Below are 16153 nucleotides of genomic sequence, written 5' to 3'. Positions count from 1 at the left end.
CATGTCGTTTAGGGCCACTTGCGCGTTCTAGGGTTAGTCGACTAACTCAAAGTTAACCGTTTAATACAGGGTTAAACTGTAGTGTAAACTTCGAGCTTTAAACGGTGCAAGTGGCGGCCATTAGTATGCTTGATAACTTGATAAGGAATTAGTTCAGATTTAACGTTTAAGATATTTCATTCATAGAGACAAAATCTCGCGAGGCACCACCTAAACAAACCCATGTTACAAAATTTAGAGTCGCATGCCTTTTCTGTGACATAATTCGAGTTAACGCAGAAGGTAAAGATAAGGTTACACTGTGAATTTAAGAAGAAGAAGAAAGACATTTATTCCATAAAGCACACATACACAGGACAATACAATGAAAGAAAAAAGATGTTTAAAAAAGGGGAATATAAAAATAATAAAAAAATAAAAATTACACACGGGTCCAGCAATGTGTGTATGTGTGTGTAAAGAAGGAAGCCTGAGGTGGTACACTGATGGCTCCAAATCCGGATCTGAAGTAGGCTGCGGAGTATATGGTGAAGCGCCCAGGAAAAGCATCAGCTTAAACCTAGGGCGTTTTTGCTCTATATTCCAGGCAGAGGTATACGCCATTATTGAATGTGCGTCAATGAATCTGCAAAGCAACTACGGCAACCATACTATCTATATCCATTCGGATAGCCAGGCGGCACTCTTAGCCCTAACCTCTGATGTCACCACATCGAGGCTGGTTGAGAACTGCAGGCAATTATTGAACAACCTTGGAGCCAGGAACAAGGTTGTTCTACGTTGGGTCCCGGGGCATGCGGGTATCGTTGGAAACGAAAAGGCCGACGAACTCGCGCGAGCAGGGGCTAAGGGGAAGAACTACAGTCCTGAGCCGTTTTGTGGGATTCCCAGAAGCCTAACGCGGCTCATCCTAAAGACCTACTGTCACTACAAAACCATTCAACTCTGGAGGGAGAAACCAGGGTTGAACCATTCCAAAGCGCTTATCAAGGCCTTCAGCAAAAAGGCGTCTTCGAGCGCCTTGGCGCTGCCTAGGAACCAACTGCGCAACTTGGTCAGGGTGCTTACCGGGCACTGCGGCCTAAATAAGCTCATGCACACTATGGGGAAACGTGACATGGGGCGGTGCAGACTCTGTATGGAGGCAGAGGAGACGCCCCTACACATCCTCACAGAGTGCCCCTGCCTAATGCGCACTCGTGACTTGATCCAGGGTGGACATATATTGCGCCCGGAGGAGTTAAAGTCTCTCGAAACCAAAAAGATCCTGCAGCTGTTTGAAGTTGCAGGTTTGGATCGAGAGTTGTAGTAGGTGGCGATCACAATAGATCAGAGATGGTCGCAGTGATACATAGGCTCTGAAGCCTTACATAGCCCCTAGAAAAAGAAGAAGAAGAAGATGTGTGTGTATGTGTGTACTTAATCGTTTACCTTAACTCAGACGGTTGATGAGTAGGTAAAACAATAAGAACTAGTAGTCCTATACTTGTATACACTAGATATCAACGCGAATTATCTAGGTCTCAGATTATCCTTTACTTTTTAAAACCTTTAGCGCTTTGGAAAACTGTGAAGGAAAAACAAGTGGCAGTACACAAAAGCTTTTTCACTCTTGAGTAGCGGACGGATCTTTCCTAGGGGGTAACTGTACAAAAGATCCCTATCTATGGGTCGAAGTGTATCCGCAAGGGCCCCCGAAAACCATAAGATGACAAAAGTTTTTCAAAAAGACATGTAAGTACTTTGTCCAACTGCATAGTTTTGCTACATAAAAAACATGGTACTAGGTATCATTAACACGACAGTTTTTCAAACATTTTCTTTTGTAGACACGAACAAATTATTGTATAATATAGTATCTCGCAGAATTGCAAACCTTAAGTGGCAGTGGGCGGGGCACATTGCTCGCAGATCTGATGGCCGGTGGGGCCGGAAGGTTCTGGAGTGGCGTCCGCGTACCGGAAGACGAACTGCCGGTAGGCCTCCAACGAGGTGGAGCGACGACCTGGTGAAGGTTGCGGGAATTCGGTGGATGCGAGCGGTACAGGATCGGTCGGAGTGGCGAGCCTTGGGGGAGGCCTATGTCCAGCAGTGGACGTCTATCGGCTGACATGATGATGATGATGATGATGATAGTATCTGCTTGATGAACGATGATATCGTTTCCGTTTCCAAAACTACAAATAAAAACTACTACAAACAAACTACAAACTAACTTCGAAAACTAGTTCGAACATGCGCCTTTATTGCGCGAAAACAAGGCTTACAATCAAATGAGTGGCCCAAACGTGGTTCTAATCTATTTCGGTATAAAAAAAATGTTTTGAATACATTACAATGGCAAAGCATACCTACTTATTAAAGTAATGGAAAGTAAAAAATTATGTAAACGTCAGTTGCTGTTTACATTTAATTTCTCCAGTGTGAGGGTAGCCTAAGGGTAAGCCAAGGATTATCTCGTCGTGACAAATGTCTTTACCCGTAGACGGACGGACAGACGTCGTGTTTGCTCGTTATATGCATGTATCAAGTAAGTATGTACATGTTTGATATGCCTACGGGCATGATGTATATTTATGTAAGTACTAGCTGTTGGTGGTTTTAATATAACACCCCACCCACGATATTGTGCTCGCTGTGTATTGGTACTCACTATTTATAAGGACATCTTTGTACATACATATTCTTGCAAATAAATTATTCTTATTCTTATGTGTGGAATTCATTAAAACTTAAAACGCAATTTGAACTTACCATGAATTGAAATAAAAAAAATCTAATTGCGCTTACTAAAATGAAAGATCCTACATTGAAAGGTCTAGGCTGTGAGTTGTATGTCAGTCATAAATCAGTAAACATAATTTTAAAACTAACACGGGACGTAATCGCGTACAAACTTACGTTTATTCATGGCCTGACGTTTCGAACGTGACGTTACGTTCGTGGTCACAGGCAGACTGGCGAGGAATTGTATCAACATCTTCTTGCCGCGCGGGTTTTGCGAACTACCCGCACTTGATCTTGTTTATTAACTTGTACGCTAGGGTTGTCACTTTGCCTACACACAACACTCACGACATCCGATGGTATGTGGCGGGATGTTTTTTCCCCCTTACATTTGCTAATTACTGGATTTCACGAAGACGAAATCCCCTGTCCCTAATTTTGTTTGAAATTTCGATGTTTTCTGATTTCAATTGCTTCACGTACGTACGTGTTAGTTTTAAAATTATGAGTGAAAATCGTGTTAGTTTAAATCAGTATAATCAGTAAACAATCAACCAATTTTAAGTTTTCCTACTTGGAACCTTATCAGCTTATCACAATGACAATAAATACGAAAACCACGAATTCACACCAAAGACAGAGTAAAATTCCCAAACATTTCAAACTAAAACAAATTATCATTTCCACAGATAACTCACATTTTTAATCCACCCGTCTTAGTCATAATATGGACATGGGCCCGCAAACAATAGTCCTTATCTATCCTATGGGCCCCGCAAACAAAAGGAACCATGTATTCTTATCGCTAGTGAGTCGGGTGCTCAAGCTCACCACTGTACTGTGACCTCGAGATACGTGAGAACTATTCGTAATCGGAGCTCATTCTCATGATGTTCTAGCGCTAAGTAAGTGTCGGCAATAACAATCCTGGATGTCGGGTAAGATTAATAGCCAATTGTCACCATTGTCTTCTATATTTTGCCGCCGATTTGAGCGAATTTGAACCATAAATCCGTACTTGTAAGTATTGTGCGGATGATTTTGAGGTTATGTTAATGTGTACTTAATTTTACTAACGAATCATTTGATTGTGAGCCTTAATGGGATTGCTTTAAGATTGAAAATGATTGATTGGTTATAGAATTAAGAGAATTGAGGGTAAATAGGATAATGTTATATTATTGTTTTCACATGCTCAAGACAACTGTTGGTAGTGTTGGGCCGTCCTTGCTGCCTTTCCAAACTACTGAAAGCTCGAATAACTAAAATCCCTGCCGTTTCTTGACGGCATCGCCCTACGTGGCAACATTTCCATCTTCACAACTTAGATGGTTGACAGTTCTCAACTGTGCGTTTCCTTGCAGAGCTAAACTGTGGAATGAATTGTCGCCACAGGACGGACACGCTATAAATTAAAAATCACTCGCGTTTCTATGTGTGAACGGCACGTCCGTACACGCGTCATGCGTCATAGTGTGAGTGAGTAAGTTGCTTAAAAACAGTACTGAGAGCACGCCAAAAGTCCGCCAGATTTCTGTCGCGGGGCGAGGTAATTCGAGTCGGGGCGTGGCGGTGCGTGGCCGTTCTGTATGATAATATTATTACTTATTCTATGCTGTCGCCCGCGGTATTTCCGAACCGATACGACCTTCAAACCCTGAAGAAAAGATCGTACCTACTTCCATCTCTAGTACGAGTATATGCAATACCTTAAGGGCTTACGGTACCCTCTGCATCTCTTCATTTTTCTTTCGTATATGATATTTATTTCAGTTTATAATTTATATAGTAGTGTTTCTACTTGAAATACCACAAATTAAAATATTCGCATAATAAATTATTTAATTTGTTATGTAATAAAATGTGGGTAACCCATATATCATCAGTGTTTCAAACGCCAAAATAGCAGAAACCACAGGCTTAATTATTTTCAGCTAGCTCCATCTAGTTACCTCGTCAGTACCCTTAATCACATATGCAATTTCAGTACAACACCAAAATTATCATCTAGTGCAACTCAATTTAGTACCTAAATTGTAGTAACAAACCCGCAGAGGTAATTATAATAACGATTATGTACCTATGTAGTTGAAAACCAGAAGGATGGAAGTCCGTTTTGGCACAGAATAAATAATAGTACTACATATGTACAGAAGGTTCACCCTCTAACATAACGCGTCTATTACGACAGATATGACCGCTAGGTGGCGCAAGCATGAACTGCGTCCGTTCCGTAGCGGTGCGCGGCAATTACTATGGCTAGACACCAAAATTGGTGCGGGCCGCATGTACTTGCAGCGAAGCGACGAAATCGCGGAGTGAGCCACGCGTGGTTTTGGTTTAAACACGAATATACTAAGTAATGACACGAAACACAGATATTTCTGTCATATTATGTATGTGGGTATGCAGCGCATTGGCTTTTTGTAAGGTCTACCTGCGTCTAAAATAAACATTCAGTCATTGCTCGATCTTGTCGTTTAATTGAAGAGTTCCTTATACTTTTACATGGCGCAGTCGGTTAAAGGGATAAAAAGTGTTAAAAAGTGCATTATATAGAAGGCGGAAGACAAAGAAGTTAAGATAGTAAGAAAATTCGGAAAAATAACCCAAGATGGAATCGGTTCTCACTCCCCCGTTGCCGTTTAAGTTTGAGGAAAATGTAACCAATATGGCGTTTGGCAGTTTGTGTGAATCTTGGGAGAAGTGGAAGAATGGTTTTCAAATATACGTTAAGGCATGCGAACTTAATAAGAAAACGGAAGAAATACAAATGAACATATTTTTACACGTCGTAGGGGAACAATGCCGTGAGATAATAGAACAAAGTAAGACGAAAAGTACAACATTAGCGGCCTTAATAGGTCAAGTCGACAATCATTTTAAAGCGAAAAAAAATGTAACGGTCGAGCGTCATCGGTTTTTCACTCGTCAACAAGGTGAACATGAGTCCATAGACCAGTACGTCTTTGAATTGAGAAAATTGGCTCAATCATGCGAGTTTGGTGACTTAAACGACGGATTAATAAAAGATAGACTCGTATGCGGAATCGTGAGTGCAGCGATTAGGGAGCGGTTGCTACGCGAGGACGACCTAACGCTAAACAAAGCATTAGAAATATGTCGGGCTGCTATCGTGTCGAAAATGTATTCGGAGGACATTAAACGAGAGTGCACTAGCGAGTTAAAAGGTAGCGAAGTGTGTGCGGTAGCTAACAAAGAAGTGTTCGAGTTGAATCGGTCAGGTGCGAAAGTCGAGGCAAAATCGAGTCGTAGTATGAGTTCCGGACGAGGATGGCGCGGGCGCGGATGGGTGCCTGGCGCGGGGCGCGCTGGCGCGTCGGGCGCTGCGGGCCCGGCCGGCGCTCAGCACCGCGCGCCGTACGCGCATCGCGGAGGACGGTGCGGCCAGTGCGGCGGCGTTCACAAAAAATACGACTGTCCGGCGTATGGCAGGAGCTGCATGAAATGTTCCAGACCGAATCACTTTGCCAGGATGTGCAGGGTGTACATGGTGGAAGAGTCTGAGGACCAGGTAAATAATATTAAAAATAAATGTTGTGACTGTTGTGAGGAGTGGAACACGGAATTAAAAATAAATAATGTACCTGTGAGTTTTAAATTAGATACGGGGGCAGAGGTTAACATACTCCCCAAAAGTTATTTGATAAAATCAGGTATTTCGAGTAAGGATTTGTTAAAAACAAATACAAGACTTACTGAATACTCGGGTGCTGGTATTAACGTCATAGGAAAGATTTTCTTACGGGTCAGATACAAGAATGATTTATATGTATTAGAGTTTAAAATTGTTGATTTAGATTCCGCGCCGATACTAGGACGGTATGCGTGTAAAGAGTTAAATTTGGTTAGGCGAGTTATGTCTGTGGAGCAGTCCAATGATAATGTTCCAGATTTTATAAAGGAATTCAGTGATGTTTTTAATGGGATAGGTTGTCTTCCTGGCGAGTATAAAATTCAATTAAAATCAGATGCGGTACCGGTAATTCATGCACCGAGAAAATTACCATTTGCGATAAAGGATGCGGTCAAAAATAAGTTGTTAGAGATGGAGGCTCAGGATATAATTGCTAAAGTTGAGGGACCTTCGGACTGGGTTAGTAGTATAACGGTAGTTAAAAAATCAAACGGAGATTTGCGAATTTGTTTGGATCCTAAGGAGCTAAATAATGCCATAAAACGGGAACACTTTCGGCTTCCAACCATCGATGAAATTGTGTCCAATTTGTCAGGGGCACGGTACTTTAGTACCCTTGACGCGAGCTCAGGTTTCTGGCAGGTGCGGCTAGATGATACCAGTAGGTATTGTACATTTAATACGCCGTTTGGAAGATACAAATTTTTAAGAATGCCATATGGAATCTGTTCTGCGTCCGAAGTGTTTCACAAAAAGATATATGAAAATTTTGATGATATTGAAGGGGTATGTATGTACATAGATGATTTATTGGTGTACGGCCGCACTAAGGAGGAGCATGACCAGCGGTTGAAAAATGTGTTGGAGAGGTGCGTGAAAGTGAACCTTAAGCTTAATAGAAATAAATGTCGGTTTGGCTTGGAAGAGATAAAGTACTTAGGACATCGCATAACAAAGGACGGTCTGAGTCCGGATGACTCGCACATAACAGCAATAAAAAATATGCCTACACCCGTAAATAGGAAAGATATTGAAAGATTTTTAGGGCTTATTACGTACGTAGGGACGTTTATACCCAACTTATCAGATAAGACTCAACCATTAAGAGAGTTATTGAAAAAGGAAGTTGAATGGCATTGGGATGACTCTCAGAGTAAATGCTTTAATGATCTTAAAGAATGCTTGATGAAAAGACCAGTGTTACAGTATTATAGCATGAATCAGCCAATAACTATTTCAGTAGATGCGAGTAAAAGCGGTCTTGGCTGTTGTCTCATGCAACATAACCTACCCGTATGCTATGCTTCCAAATCGTTAACCAAAACGGAGCAACGATACGCTCAAATTGAAAAGGAGTTGTATGCTTGTTTGTTTGCATGTGAGCGATTTTATCCGTACATATATGGAAGATCGGATATTACGATCGAAACCGATCACAAACCATTAATTAGTATAATTAAAAAGCCTATAGTAGACTCGCCATCTCGCCTACAAAGAATGTTATTAAGGTTGCAGCGTTATACATTCAAATTGGTATATAAGCCGGGTAAACATCTGTATATAGCAGACACGCTGTCGCGCGCATACGAGCCGAGCGCGAGCGTCGAGCATGCCGGCCGCGAGGCGCTGCACGACGAGGTGTGCGCTGTGGAGTGAGCGCTGGCCGTGGTCGCCGACCGCCACTTCACCGACCACCAGTTTGTCGCGTTACAAAAACAAACTGACACTGACGACGAACTTGTGCAGTTAAGAAAATGTATTTTAAAAGGGTGGCCGGATGATAGAAAAGATTTAGTAGACGTACTAAGGCCTTATTGGACGTATAGGGATGAGTTAACTGTGGCACAAGGGTTAGTTTGGAAAGGGGATAGGATAGTTATACCCAGGTCCCTAAGAAAGGATATGTTAACAAAACTACATATAGGGCACATGGGCAAGGAAAAATGTAAATTACGAGCGAGAGAAATCATGTTTTGGCCATGCATCACTAATGAGATAGATAATTTAATTAATAATTGTAATATTTGTTTATCGCATAGAAGACATAATCAAAAGGAAGAATTGATTCCACATGAAATTCCAGATGAACCGTGGGTGAAAATAGGCGTGGACTTGTTTCAGATACAAGGGGTTGACTATTTATTGTTAGTCGACTATCACAGCAAGTTTATAGAAATTACTAAGTTGTTGTCAACAACGTCTGATTATGTTATATCATCCCTTAAGGATATTTTTTGTCGCCAAGGGATACCTAGCGTAGTGATGTCAGATGGAGGACCACAGTTCACGTCCTTGAGTTTCAAAAAGTTTGCTGATGAATGGCAATTCACTCATAAAATGTCGTCTCCGAGATATGCACAGTCTAACGGCCAGATAGAACGGACAGTTCAAACTGTAAAAAATATTATAATTAAAACAAGTGAACATCGCACTGATTACAGGCTAGGCCTTCTAGAATATTTAAATACGCCTTTATCCAATGACTTAGCATCGCCAGCTCAACTACTCCAAAGTAGAAAAATGAGAAGTATAATTCCCATGTGTCCAAAGCTCTTAAAACCAAAAATTCAATATCACGTAAAAGATAAGTTACTTTATAAAAAGCACATACAGAAAAATTATTACGATCGTAACGCGAAAAACTTACCTATTTTATCAGTAGCGGATAAAGTTAAAGTTTTATTGGATCCAAATAAAAAAGGTTGGTCATCTGGAACCATATCTAAAGTTTTAGGCCCACGCAGTTATAAAATTAAGTTAGTAAACGGTAACGAAATAATAAGAAATCGTAGGCATATTATAAGCGACTCGCCGCACAGAAATGACTCGCCTGATATGGACTTATTCTTTGATTTAGATGACGTAATGCCGGCCCCGTTATCAAGCGCTGTAGACACCACCCCGCGCTCTGCAAACAACACGGTATCAACCAATGGTAATAATATTGTTACTCGTTCCGGCAGGATAGTGAGGGCTCCAGATAGATGGGGTAACTGGATCTAACAACACATGTCAATGCTCCACGGAGGACGGGAAACGCATCCCAAACAACTTCTATGTACAAAAATAATCAAAATATAATATACTATGTTATTATTACACAAAACAAATTATGCATGAATGTGAATGACTTATTGGTCGTAACATGAAATTAGTCTATAGCTAAAGCTTAATTACCATGTAGTAAACAAAAACTGCAATTCTATTCTATATGTATATACCTATTGATGATTTAGTAAGTACACATGTCAATATGGATGTCACAGCAATGTAAACCTTTTTGATTACCAATTTAGTCGAGTTTCAAATGACCTGTTACGTAAAAACAAAAACGAATCCTTAATAATGTTAAATTTGCAACATAGTTTTTCTGTAGATAATGATAACATAAAATAATTATAGAGAGTAGTTCATTATTGTATATTTTGAATACTAAATAGTGACATATTTTTTGTGTCATTAATGCAGACATGAATGAATGATGAGGAAATTGATTGAGATTTATTGTATTGTGTCGCAAAATAGGTGTCTGTCTTTCCATTTGAAAGAATAAAATAAAAGATAAGTTTGTAACCTAACATGCCCTTATTCTGATTATATATTTTAAATAATACTAAAATTGTACAATTACTAATATTATTATTATTGACAGACACTGTAAAATAATTAAATTTATTTCAGAAGTCGTTAATATATTGATACGAAATCTAAAATGCAAAAAAAAAAATGCATGTGCATGAGACTAGAATATTTTTTTTCTCTTTTTTTTGTTTTTGAAAAAGGGAAGATGTCATATTATGTATGTGGGTATGCAGCGCATTGGCTTTTTGTAAGGTCTACCTGCGTCTAAAATAAACATTCAGTCATTGCTCGATCTTGTCGTTTAATTGAAGAGTTCCTTATACTTTTACAATTTCAATGCAATAAGTAACTTATGGAGTTAGGTTAAGTGTTTCCATGTCACAGTCGTTAAAACAAGTAAATTAATGTTAACCATTAATTGTATACTTATGACAATCGAATGTCAGTCTTACTCATCGAAAATAGAACACATGAGAAGTGCTGTATGTGGGAAATATATATCCCTTAGCCTGGTAAAGGGTTAACTAGATTTTCATAGTTATATATATATATATATATATATTTTTTTTTTAATAGCCTGTTCGTGTGTCCAACTGCTGGGCAAAGGCCTCCCCTCTTTCCCGCCATTTGGCTCTATCCAAAGCACATTCCCGCCACTCCACACAGAATGTATCGAGGTCGTCCCGCCATCTCCGTTTGGGTCTGCCTCTGCCCCGAGAACCATCCTGTGGGATCCAGTCCGTGGCTAATTTGGCCCAGCGTTCTATATATTCAATATAATTACAAGCAGCAAGCAGCAAAACTAGTTATTTGGACGAGACGAACACAACTTTGCAAAAACTTTATAGGGAAATAGATCGGCGTGAGGTGGTGATTCTCGCTCTGGGTCCTATTTGGTCCAACAGCTCTTCATAGCAGTTCAGCGAGGAATGCAGGCATTATGGGGACCTTTAATCCTGGTACGATGCACAGGGTTGTATTTGATTCTGTTGGTTAATTTTATTTGGTTTAGGTGTAGGTTTTTTTTAATAATTCTAGTTATTATCCGTTAGGAGCAAATTTTAAAAAAATATGTAGATAAAAATATCCTGTAGGCCGAGCACATGATTGGCGCGACAGTATCTCGCCGCGAGATAGGCTACCTGTCTTTTACTAACTGTATGAATTAAAGGGGGACGGGTAGTCTATGTCGCGGCGAGATACTCTCGCGCCAATCATGTGCTAGCCCGGCTGGTGTTATCTAGACGCGATATTTTTGTAATAAATATTTAAATTAAATTTAATTAAAATTCGTTTAATTCGAGTAACAGCCATCATACGAATTATAATTTGGAACAGTAGACTTAAACTTAACAAAACTTATGGATTATAATAAAAAAAATAAGAACGTGCTTAGATCACTTTGAACACCAGCTGACTACTCTGGCCATCATAGCTATTTCTGCTGCTAATTACGAGTACATCCAGCTGCAAAAGTAGTTAAGCGAAAAAACAAATCCAAATGATCAGTACATAACAGTAATGTACAAGTATAAAGACAATTTTGAACAATTCCACTTAGTAACTTTCGTTCTCGAATGTACGCACGTATTTTACTGGCCACCTTAATTAACCCAAAGGCCCATGATATACGGGTTACAGGCGGAAAAATACATTTACAACCCTTTGATTTATAACAGGCTACGTTAATTAGTTGATATCGGCTTATTCCGGGATTTTAGGCAACATTTTCGTGGATAATTAACGAACGGGCACTGCGATTTGGAAAGACAGTAACGGATGGTAGGCTTTGGTTTAAACTTCAATTTGTCTTAACTCTAGGTTTAATTGATTTATAAAACCTTCATTTAGGGTTTAACTTTTACTTCCTTTGTAGTCATATTTATTGTAGATTGACAAGTATTTAATCAATATCACCGTCGACGCAAGCTCCTGATGACGCTCCTCGGTACGGAGTGAAACATATCTTTATCTTTTCGACTTAAAATACGTGAGTGACCCGTTATTAATATGTTTAATATATTTAATCAATAGGCTATTTTATTTAAAGTGATACATATAGGTACAACAGTTTTTTTTTAATTTCGATTTATTTGTTTTTTCTACTCAGAATCACGAGCTCTTTCGATCCTAATAACTTAGAGAAAAAAGAATCCCAAAGCTACATTAGCTTAGCTACAAAGCTAAGCTACTAGGCTGTTACGATATTCTGAGTAGAAGTACCATAAAAATACCCAAAACTAAAAATAGTGTACTGTACAACTTTAAATAAAAATGGCCCCAATAATTCTAAATGTGAGCGTATGTCTTTTTAGGATTCAATAAGCAAATGGGTTCAGTTAGTGTTAAACGGAACCCTAAAAAGAATATATTCTTTAATTATTTTGAAGTATCCCGGCCTAATTATTGAACCCGGACTACCAAATGATTAGAGAGGTTTCCTCTCGATGTTATTAACCCTTTATAAGGCGTAGGGGTGTCAGAAATTATGCAAAATTGAACCCTATCACTTTGAAATAAAGTTCAAAGTAAGGTGGGAAATATTTTCCCTCTGCCTTACAAAGGGTTAAGCTCGAAGAGAAAACGACAATCAGTCAATCATAATAAAGCTCTTATTGCTACCGAGAGATGTCCTCAGAAGAGATAAATCAAAAAAATCTCATTACCGATGTGTACAAAACCAGAAATGCCATTTCAAATGTAAAGCCCTTCCGCTATGGAACTTCACGACATTTTGCAATCGGAAAACACCTTGATTGCTGATATGATAAGTTCAAAGGAATATCGCCAACCATTGTATCAAAATAAAGCTCTTATTGCTACGGAACTGTTCGAGAGTTTTCCTCAGTCGAAGGGATGTATCACAAAAGTCTCATTCCCGATGTGTATGATGCCAGAATCGCGATTGCAAGTGTAAAACCCTTCAACTATAGAGTTTTAAGCAGGGCTCGGAACCGGTATTTTTTAAAAACCCCGAAATAGCCCAATATTTTGATTTTTTTTATGCTCATTACGTAGGACTGAATCATGTATTTAGGAAACAATTTTGCATTATTAAAACGTCCCATTAAAAATGAAATTATAAACAAAAGAACGAAAAAGAACGTAATAATACCGGTATTTTTGTATGTAGCAAGTACCGGTTTCCGACCCCTGGTTTTAAGACATTTTGCAGTCGAACTACCGATGTGATTAAGTTCAAAGGAATATTGCCCATCAATATATCATAATAAAGCTCTTATTGCTACGCCACTGACCGAGAGATCTCCTCCGTAGAAGGGGTGTATAACGAAAGTCTCATTCCCGATGTGTATGATGCCAGAATCGCCATTGCAAGTGTAAAACCCTTCAACTATAGAGTTTTAAGACATTTCGCAGTCGAACTACCGATGTGATTAAGTTCAAAGGAATATTGCCCATCAATATATGAAAGAAGAAAAGAAAGAAAGAAAATACATTTATTTGACGCCACAACATAGTACATAAAAAAGAAAAGCATGCAGACAAAAAAACATTTGGACGCCAAAAAGGATTCCCACTCAGCATAGTGCCGCGGCAAACCGCGGCAAACCGTGGCGCTGGTTTTCTGTGGGGACCTGGCTTAATCTTAAAATAATGGCGACACGTACGCCAACGACACACATACGATATATCATAATAAAGCTCTTATTGCTACGGAACTGTTCGAGAGTTTTCCTCAGTCGAAGGGATGTATCAAGAAAGTCTCATTCCCGATGTGTATAAATAACGCCAGAATCGCCATTGCAAGTGTAAAACCCTTCAACTATAGTTTTAAGACATTTTGCAATCGGACTACCGATATGATTAAGTTCAAAGGAATATTGCCCATCAATATATTTATCATAATAAAGCTCTTATTGCTACGGCACTGACCGAGAGATCTCCTCCGTAGAAGGGGTGTATAACGAAAGTCTCGTTCCCGATGTGTATAACGCCAGATACGCCGTTGCAAGTGTGGAACGCCGCCGACGCGCCCGGGTAGTCTTTCACTGTGCCGTGGTAGTAGCAGTGCTCGATTTCCTGTGAACAAACGAATTATATTTCGTGTGAGCGTATCATCTGTGTTTAGATAAGACGATTCGTAGAAAAATAGGCGAAAATATTTAGACAAAGTGACAGATATAACTTAGTGGGTAAGGAAACTTACGGTTCGCAACTTAGATACCTCTTATCTTGAGGCTAATTCTAACTTACGTTTTGCCATCAAAATTATATCAAAATGATATCATTGTTTTTTCATTCGCCCATACGTCTGGATCGCGCATTAGGGACATCATTGAGACATCATGTTGGTGTCCAAATGTACGTTCGAATTGGCATCCTTGTCAAAATTTAATTTTAATATACGTTCGGCATATATCGTTAGGATGATTAGACAGGCTCCAAATGGTATTTTTCACAAAAGTGGACTGGATTGACTAGTAAAAAGCTAGTATATAAAGTCCATTTTGTACGTATTTATACTATAAACCACAGTACACACATTCTTTATCTAAAAATAAACTACACTGAAACGATCAAGTAGCGAGCTGTTAACAAAACAGTTCGAGATTGCCTCAAACCTCCAATAATAAAAAACAGTCTCACGAATAAACGCCGAACGTTATTACCTCAGAAATATTATCCCAGGATAAAATTCAGATCTGTTTTTTGTCAGCATAACATAAAATCCCATTATAAACCAGGGTCTCGAGACAAAACCTCGAAAACTCTTATATAAAAAGGCCCTAGATCTATTCATTGGTAATAATAAACGGGACAGGGCTATTAGGTACGTTAAAAATTATGAAATTCAATAAAATATTCTGAGGGCGCAATTTTGCTCTCGACAAGGTCTAATTTGTCATTCATAAGTATCGTCCTTTTACGGAGACGTAATGGCGGGCCAAGGAAAGAGCGGAAAAACAGAATTGAAAGTACGAGTAAACAGAGTACCTATAGCTACGAGTGAAATAGATGACCTTAAATGAAAAGGAGTACCATGACAACGCAATGGATTTTTTTTTTTTTTTTTTTTTTTTTTTTTTTTTATTATAAACTGATCGGCGATTGGCCCTAGTCACACCTGATGGAAAGTGAAGACAGGGCCTAAGATGGAGCTCACCGGTTCAGTAACAGCCTATTCACTCTTGTTTTAAAGAGACCGAGGTCATATTGATCAGGGAATACAGATGGCGGGAGCGCATTCCATTCCTTATTTTGTTGATTATGTATAATAAGGTTTTATAGTATTAATATAAAACCATCGCTCGAGCGTGAAATGCACTGTGAGCCGGTCCTTTTCCCCTTTTATTCGGTCGGTCAGTCTCCCCTGCACTTAATTATGCTGGCAAGATGCAGTACTATTATACGAGTAATTAGATCAATTTCTTTTTTATACTACGTCGGTGGCAATCAAGCATACGGCCCGCCTAATGGTAAGCAGTTACCGTAGCCTATGGACGCCTGCAACACCGGAGATATTACACATACCTGTACACTCCTTTTTTGAAGAACCCCATACTGTAGCCCCTCGGGAAAACGTCGGGGAGCTCATTCCACAGCCGAAGCGTACGCGGGAGGAAATTCCTCTTAAACCGCACAGTACAGTACGTACATTTTAAAGTCGTAGTTAAAATACTGCGATTCGCGATTCGGCATAATGCGACAATTTATTGTTTACTAAAATGTTGTAGGTTTTGTTTTTTAAGAAATGTTGTAAATATATTTAATATTATACTCATTTGACGGATTAAGATATTTGGCACAATGTTGTTGGCCTGTACAGTCAGCTGCAGAGAAAAGGCACCCCCCTGCATACAAAGTTCTGTAAATAAGTATGGACGTGGGGTACCTTTTCTCTGCAGCTGACTGTACATATATTTTTCTTGCATTAACTTTAAGTTAGGTTTTGTCCGTTACTTCTGACACCTTTCTAAGCCGCCCATTTCCTAGCCTTAGCCTAAAAGCCCGGCTCGCAATTAGGTTGCGTTCTTTTTTTTTTCATTCTGCGCCACCGCCAATTATGGGGAGTGAGCGAATGGAACGAATGAAAGACCAGCCATCGGGCTCACAAGAAATTGTAAAGTTTTTTCCATTCGTTCTGCTATAAAGGATACAGGGAAGTCGTCAATTATATTTGGACCATATTTCGGGTTTCATTGAATTATCCGTGGTTGTTTTTGT

At 39.4% G+C, this 16153-nt stretch overlaps 1 protein-coding gene across 10 annotated transcripts in view; it reads right to left on the bottom strand.

The window, feature by feature from the left end:
• The window catches only part of LOC134742269 (disintegrin and metalloproteinase domain-containing protein 11), a 784213-nt gene that overhangs the window by 164428 nt on the left and 603632 nt on the right, over positions 1-16153 (bottom strand). For all 10 annotated transcript variants that reach the window (XM_063675307.1, XM_063675303.1, XM_063675305.1 and 7 more), the window contains one exon: positions 13862-14008. In XM_063675307.1, the coding sequence (XP_063531377.1) occupies positions 13862-14008 (147 nt within the window). The remainder of the gene's footprint in view (positions 1-13861; positions 14009-16153) is intronic.

The sequence above is a fragment of the Cydia strobilella genome, chromosome 6, assembly GCF_947568885.1.
Source record: "Cydia strobilella chromosome 6, ilCydStro3.1, whole genome shotgun sequence".
Lineage (NCBI taxonomy): Eukaryota > Metazoa > Arthropoda > Insecta > Lepidoptera > Tortricidae > Cydia > Cydia strobilella.
Note: the sequence above shows the minus strand (reverse complement) of the source record. Positions and strands in the feature narration are given on the sequence as shown.